The 8,537-nt window shown below is 36.6% G+C and overlaps 1 protein-coding gene across 2 annotated transcripts in view; it reads right to left on the bottom strand.

Annotated features, from left to right (window-relative positions):
* Positions 1-292: 292 nt before the first annotated feature.
* The window catches only part of SPoCk (secretory pathway calcium atpase), a 328,667-nt gene continuing 320,422 nt past the window's right edge, over positions 293-8,537 (bottom strand). For both annotated transcript variants that reach the window (XM_081745872.1, XM_081745871.1), the window contains exon 22: positions 293-5,071. In XM_081745872.1, coding sequence (XP_081601998.1) covers positions 4,950-5,071 — 122 coding nt within the window. In that variant the 3' untranslated portion in view covers positions 293-4,949. The remainder of the gene's footprint in view (positions 5,072-8,537) is intronic.

Genomic DNA, 8,537 nt, shown 5'->3' with positions numbered 1-8,537 from the left:
CAAACACAAATTTCTTTGAGTGAACGCAGCACGTGCATCTTTATCGAAATAAAATTGTAAAATGATGTGGTTTTGTGGAAAATTCACTCATCTTCACGACGCAATCCTTTAGATCTGATTACTTACACACACACGCAACCTCCCCTCTCTCCCCCCCACACACAAACTGCAGCGAACCCCAAGTTATGGATTCGATGCATTTTGTTACAGAATCCAAATTCCGAAACCCCAAGACGATTTTTTTTTTTTTTTTTTTTTTTTTTTTAATAAAAGGGAAATAAGCTACACAAGATAGTTTTGTGGAAGCTGTGTATTTTGACTATGAAAAATACATTTGTCATTTTCAGGTTTTGTTCATTAAAAGATGCTGGTTGCGAACACTACAAGTAAATAATAAGATGGTGTGAATGACAACGCATAAAATAAACACATTGGAGCACTCTGGTGTTTCTTTTCTTCAACCTAATAATATTTGTTGCATTTTCTTTCTTATAAAAACATGTGCATAGTATATTTTGCACTCAGTACAAGCTGCCGCAAACATTTATATATAAACTAAATTCCATATGTAAAAAAATGTATACAAACAAAGCCAATGAAAATATAAATTTAAAAAAAAAAATCCAAAATAAAGACTTTTTCCTATAGAAAGTTCTACAATCCATAAATTCATATTACTTTCAACATTTTCTTCACTATTTATTACCACTATGGTTAGGTTTGAGATTAAAAAGTCAACAGTAACATCTCTTTTTAAGAAATAAATAAATGTAGTAGAAAAGTTTTGGTCACAGACAGAGAAAATCTCGTTTTAAGATTACAGGATAAAACTCTACTTTCCGTACAAGGCCTTTATCATTCATTAACTACTACTGTTTGTATGAAATAAGAAAGCGTACATAATACATTTCATATATATATTTATAGATAGATAGAAAATTGGGTTGATTTAGTGTCAAATTTTACATGTATATCAGAGAGTGCAAAATGGTACAAGGTTAGGTAACGTGACAACAATGATCCTATAATAAGGTTACCAGACAGTTCTCTCGGGGACAGCTTGGGTATTGTATCTTTTGTCTCTGCAGAATTTTCATCCACATAATACCCCAAGCTCTTATATGTATCGCAATTTGTCCCATTCTGTAACACAAATATCCCAATCACTTCACACAAACATCGATTTCACAAATCTCCCCTATTTTAAATTGTTTGGGGTAAACGATACACGCAGTATTTTGTTGGTTAGTTGGGAAAAATTACACTACATTATGAAAACAGTATATTTAATATGCATCCATTTCATAGTTTTCTGTGCTGGTGTCTCATGTCTCAGAAGAAGGCATTCACAAAATTAACAAAAAATTATTTTATGCTCACTTGGTGCTTTACTGGGAGTCATGTATACGTGTTATGCACACATTGGTATTCTTCGGTAGGCCACTGCACGCTGTTAATCCCAGAATAGTATTGAGGTTTTAATAACTATCCTTATAGCTGCGTAAGGAGTCCTACATAATGGCTTCTTTTAACATGAGCTATTTTCGTAACGATTCAAAAATTATAACTTTGCAAGAATAAAATTTGTGAGCCTACTTTCCTTTATATTCGATTTATTAGAACTCGTACTAGAAGAAAATATTGCACGAGACTGCACTACACTGATACTACAACGTTTTTCAAACTGACCCATCGTTAAAATCTTTGACCACGTATTTTGTTAAAGATGACGTGTTTGATTTTTTATTTCCTCAGTTTTTCATGTTTAATTTTTACATGTTCAATATTTGCCGATAACATTATTAATGATATTATAAAACAACACATATAGCGCCACGCCGTGACACATTCAGTAATTCCTCAATTAAAATTAGCCTCTCTCCTTCCCATAGCGCAACTCCATGATTACTTTCAGTAATCAGTTAAATTTATCGATTCAAATATCATTAATACACTAACACTCAAGTGTTCAGAACACCTAGCTTAGTATTTTAAACTCTGAACCTCACATAACTTACCCGAGTTAGGTTCGATCATGGATATGTTACAGGCAAAGTAGGAAATTCACGCATTGTTAACTGCACCTACGAAATTTAAGAATCCTACTCAGGTGACTCGATTACTTAGATGGAGTAAGTTGAAGTAAATCATCCACGATTATTAGGTTGAAAGTAAACTGTCAACTTTCTCAGTTCGTAATTGTGAAATCCAGATTCAAATAGAACCAAGATAATCCTTAGCTCTATCGTATACATGCTAAAGTGGTATTTTTAAATATACGACTTCCCACTTTTCACCTATTAATCAGTGTAAAAAGACTACAGCAGCTTTTCTGAACGTATGGTAATAAATATATAAAGAATGTTAAGTATTTCATTTTTCTCGTAGCTTGTACATACGATGAAAATAAATTACCTTTCTGTTGCATAGATTCCTTATTTAACACTAGGCACTTAGACTTGACTTAACAGATGATGATTTAATGTTAGTACTGTAATTATTTTAATATACCATAAATTAAAATGGATATATGGGTCGCAAGATGACGTTTACTGCAACGGAGATTTACAAACAAGCTCAATGTAACACATTGTAGACTGCTGAAAAAACGTAAGAAGCCCAGTTTCTTCAATGAATTTACCTTCCGCTTGAAATGTGTCGTGATTACAACAGATAAGAGTGGCTCTTTTGGAAATTATTTGACTTTGCTCTTATATATTGTCTTAACAAATATTATATAACAACACTAAAGCAGAAACGTTTGAAACAGATAATACGTTTGAAATGCATCAATTTCTAACACTATTTTTATCTTTATTACCTTTTACGTCTTCTAACCCGCCTTCAGTTGCTCGGTAATATTGTGAAAATTAAGTATTGAGCTTTGGTAGAGAAAGGTACCAACCTCGCCACTATCTCTTATATGGGGGACCTGCGTTCTAGAACTTTCCTTTCGGACTCCAATAGAAGAGAAGACGCAAAAGATTTACTTACCTCTGATAAAGCCCGCATAACTTAGCGAAATATTTGTGTTAAATAAGCAATCTACGCAACAGAAAGATAACATTTATTATACAAATAAAGAGTTGTATATAATCTATCCTAACTCATTGTAGTCAGATATAAATGCCCTGCTGTAAGTATAGAAATCACATTTAAATGTCTTAAGCAGACTTTCCACTGTATGAACATCATCAAAAGTTCACTTTTAAAGAAAAAAGAATACTATAAGAGTAAGGGGAAATGTACTACTTTCATTTATACTGACCGGATACAGTTCACGAGTTCTGTCGTATGATTTAAGAGTTTAAATAGCAGTTTGTGCGACCACATAGCTTGTTATATGATTCCTCATTTCGACTTACTGTATTCTATTGTAACTTCGTACTTTATTTTAATTCACTTTAAACTACCCTGAAATCAAAGTCAAATTTATTGACCTGAATTATTTTTCACTTCCTTAAGCACTGTTAACAATTACTTGATTTCGTACTTTGCTCGTAAGATATACTTAAATATTTGAATATAATGTCAGCTTTGAATACAATTATTTGATATACAGTATTATCTCCCAAGAATGAGTGGGGTTACATGGTCTTTGTCCCATCACAATTATTATATTTTGCAAAAAAAAGGGGGGCATGTAGTGCAAAACGTCTGGTAACCTATTGCCTATAATTACGTTTTGTCTTTGTTTTGTGTATCTTTAAAACTTCCATAAACAACACACTAAAACTTCGTGTACTCTTCTATAATTAAAACAGTTCAACAACAGCGATTGTACCTACATTTCATACAATTAAAAGAGCCACAACAACGAGAGGGTGAGGATCCATAAAAATAGTTAATATCAACATTCTGTTCCAATTTTTTTCTTCCACAATAGTACTACACACATTCATCCTACACACAACAAGTAATACTGAAAAGTGACGACTTTTTTTTTTCTTTTAAATTCTTGTAATGGTGAGTGACGCAACTACAAGAATATATCACTTGCAGAAATCCTTCAAACTCCATGCTACTTACAAGTTTTAACTATTGGCATAATCATCAAGTGAAAATGAGATTCTCATACAACTGGGATCAGGGCCGCCCATATATTTCATGGGCCTCAAATAAATTTTCCATGAGAGCCCCCAACCAATCTCAAAAGCTATGCCACACGTTGACAAAACTACGAGTTCCCAACCACGTCAGCACGGTTGCCAACTGCATTTATATAAAAAATAGACCAGAAACAATTCATAAATCGCTAAATTCATGTATTGTAACATCACTGGACTAAACTTTATGCTTGTCACCAGCAAAATCCATATTTTATAATCTAATTTAATCTCTAAAAAAAACTGTGATTACTTCGTCTGACAAATGTGGCATTTTCTTTTTCACGGGTCCCCCCCTTATGGGCGGCCCTGCTGGGATATGACAAGGAAAAAAAACATCCATCTAAACAAGCCTAATCACACACAAAAGTGCATTCATACACCACCCATTCATATGAAGAACATACACGCATGCTGTTATACATTAAGGAATGAAGTTATCGTCAGATGCAGAAGGTTTTTCCACAACAGTTAATGCCTTTTTTTATTTCCCTAAAGGGAAAAAGGCTCATTAAATATCAATTCTCATTATTTGTTTTTCTTTCGTTTTTTCTCTCTAGAAATGAGTTTATCACAGAGTCTCCATTGTGTTATCTCATGAAACTTTCTTCATATATAAACAATGAGATCCCTTTTTTCTTTTGTTTTTACAAAGCTTTGGAGATCCAGGAATCTCACTTGGGTTGTCATCCAGCTACTTTTAATTCTTATGTTATATATTTCTCCCTTTTTTTGATTAGTGTTACCAGCAATCGAAAACAGTGAATACCAGAAGAGATCATTGGTTTCGCACGACTTTTTCATTTAGTCGATCCTGATCTTGCTTCTGGTATTTCTTAACTGTCATACGAAATCCATGTCGGACTTGAGGGTCTTCTTTCGCTTCTCGATCTGTCGTTCAACCAGCTTCTTCAACTCGGAGAAGATAAATACAGTCGAGGTCAACGCTACAAGGAACAGCAGATCTGGAAAAACAAATTTAACAATATCAGTTATATCATACGATAAAGATCATTTCTCAATTACCAAGGTGAATAGCATGTTCGTAGTGTTAGGTGGCCCCGCCTAATCGATGCCGGAAAACCATACGCAACGTGTAGAACAGTTGAAGATGGTGGTGGCGGCAGAACGTACGTTATATGTCTGTCCTATCAAGCGATAACGGTGTGTGGGAGGAACTACTTGTTGAATACACAGTTGGTAGGACAATGGCTGAGGAGAAACTTGTGTATCGTGTGCTCCCGCGCCATTACTGGAAAAAGGGGTTGAATGCAGCAGCAGCAAAGGAAATTTGTGCGGTAAAAGCTGAAGGTACTGTGCATCCGTCCACAGCTAGAAAGTGGTTTCAACGTTTTCGGACTGGTGACACCACTCTCGATGCCCTCCTGAACGTCGTGGAAGGAAAACCAGGAGCCAGTACCCGTCAGCTGGCAAATGAGGTCCAGTCTTCACAAACGTGTCGTTCGTCATCTCTATCAACTTGGTTTTCACTCCAGGCAACCGAGAATGGTTTCCTACAGTTGACTTCAGCTCAAGCTCAGGGTGTCTATTGAGTTTCATTTTCAAAATTCCAGTATATTTATCAGCAAAATTCCAATACCTAATATAATGATTTTTTAAAAGTTCTTTAGGAATAATCACACTCTTGATGATTTCAGGTTTGTGCTTGTTTTACCATCAAAAGAATATTTTTAATAAATTTATTTAGCCTTGACTTTTTTTAAATACAATGATTTTCTTTAACATTTCTAAAAGGGCCTCCCAACTCCCCTCAGAGCCCTCCACTTCACCCATTGCTTTAAATGTCCAATTACAAAATGTATACAACTCTTTCCAGCATTTCAAGTATCAAAATTAAATTCCAGTATAAATAAAGTATTTCCAGTATCAGTAGACACTCTGAAGCTCAACAACGTGTAACCTTGTGTGAAGAACTGCTTCCAAACTCAAATGACGACATATTTCGGCGGAGGATCATCAAGAATGATGAAAAGTGGATCTTTTTTCGTTATCCTGACACCGGGAAATAATGGCTTCGACTAGGTACCGAGGCGCAGCCCGTGTTCAAAGAGGGCGTTTGGAAGAGAAGACAATTCTGTGTGTGTGGTGGAATTTCGAAGGTCCTGTGCACTGGGAGCTCGTTCCACATGGCCGTGCCGTAAATGGGACATTGTATGCTGAACAGCTGCAACGGTTATAAGACACTGTTCGCCGTCGTTATCCAGTACTAGTGCACTGAAAGCGATTTCTCCTCCAATCTGATAACGCTCCATGTCACAGGTCAAGAAGAGTCCGCCAGAAAATTGCGAACATCGATGGCGTGGAAATTTTAACCCCTCCCCCTAAAGTCCCGACCTTGCGCCACCTGAATTTCATCTGTTGACAATTTCATTCCGTTGATGAACTGAAAACGGGCATTACTGAGTTCTTTGCTTCCAAGCCTGCAGCCTGGTATGGTCAGGGGCTTGTGTCATTGGTGGAACATTGGAGAAGGACCATATAGTGTGATGGGATGTACTTCGCCGAATAGGCTTCTGTGGAACAGGGGGAGTCAATCGCTGAACATTACTCATGAACACGCTACGAACATATGACTCACCTTGGTAATATGAGGAGTTGGTTTCGTTTGACATGGTGAAATTAAATATACTTTCAACTTATGGAGTAGTTCAATATTGAAACCAGAAGTGGTACATCTTTTTCTTCCGGTTTCCACAGAAAGGAAGATTGAGATGGATCCTATATCTACATTGGAAAATAGTATCTCGTTACTTATTATAAGAATCCATCATCGCATAGAAAGAAGCCATCAAATTTTGTATACAGATAGATCTTCACTACATCTAAAAACATCGAAGCAATTTTTATTTTCGATTTTTGATTCGAAGAAGAGGGGGGAAGTGAAATATGTATGTTTCTTCTTTGAATATTTGTAAGAACGCCTTATCAATATGTAACACATTACTTGTGTTGTGCGGTCTTACATAACAGCAAAGGATAAATACTCGGGCAATGAAATAGTTGTGAAGGAAATTCTTTTAAAGACATTCTTCTTGCTTTCTTTTTATCCAGGGGGCTCCCTCGTGGCTAAGCGGTTGGCGTTGGAGGCCCGTGTTCTATTTCTGGCGAGAGCTCATGTGGTTAGGATCCCATGTTAAGCTGTAAGACCACGACTCATATAGCCTTGCTGCTGAAAGACGCTAAACTGAAATCAACTCAATTCTTCTTATCCAGGTTCTCAATTAAGATTCAGCACCGATGGGCCTTGTAGTAGAGGAATACAGCTTGACATAAAATATATATTCTTGGACCCCCCCCCCCCCCCCCAAAAAAAAAGTTCTTCGCTATCTTTACCGCTTTTGCTCTAACTGCACCAATTCCACCACTTTCCGTCTCATTAGAGGAACAACGGCGAAAATAGAATTTGTTCTTGGGTCGCTAAATACAGGATGTTTGAAAAAGAACTCCCTAGTTTTAAGTATAAATTTAATTGAGAATTGAGTGAAAACTTACATCAATGAGTACATATCATGAAAGAGAATTCCTTCAAGTTTTGTTTAATGTTGGTAAACTTCAATGTGGGATCCATTTGTGGCCCAGCACACGTCGAGACGATATTCCACTTCTCGCCACGTATTCATCAACATTTCAGGTGTAACTGTCCCAACCGCCGCGACGATTCTTTCCCGTAAATGATTGATGTCTGATCTTTTCACTGTACACAACATTTTTTATGTGGCATTTTTTATGTACACAACATTTTTTATGTAAGAAAAAGTCCAGTGGGATTAAGTCTGGGCTTCGTGGTGGCTAAGGTATTGGGCCAGCCCTGCCTATCTACCTTCCTGGAAAGCGAGTGTCAAGAGCCGCACGCACATGGTTACTGTAATAAGGTGGGACGCCATCTTGTTGGAAAAACACAAGCTCCTTTTCCGTTTCAATATCGTCCATTTGGTGAAACATGAACTCTGTCAGTATGTCATGGTAAAAGTCCTCGTTTATTGTTTTTTCTTCAAAAATGAAAGGACCAATCACACGATCTTCCATCAAACCACACCAGACATTAAGTTTGTGAGATTCACGTTGATGCTGAATAACTTCATGTGGATGCTCTGACCCCCAAATTCTGCAGTTATGACTATTAACTGTTCCACCGACATGAAATGTAGCCTCATCAGAAAAGAGAATCTTTTTAAAAAATTGACATCATTAATTTTGTGTAGAAAGTCAGCAGCAAACTCATACCTTTCGATTTTATCAGTAGGTTTCATTTCATGTAACAATTGCAATTCGTAGGTGCGCAATTTAAGTCTTTTACGCACATCATCATACACAGTACCTTTGGGCACTCCTAATTGTAGACTACGTCTGGCCAATGACTTTCTCGGGCTCCGAACACAAGAAACACGGATCTGTTCAACAACGTCTTCA

This window comes from Thermobia domestica, chromosome 18 (assembly GCF_964235325.1).
Source record: "Thermobia domestica chromosome 18, izTheDome1.hap1.1, whole genome shotgun sequence".
NCBI classification, from domain to species: Eukaryota; Metazoa; Arthropoda; class Insecta; order Zygentoma; family Lepismatidae; genus Thermobia; species Thermobia domestica.
Note: the sequence above shows the minus strand (reverse complement) of the source record. Positions and strands in the feature narration are given on the sequence as shown.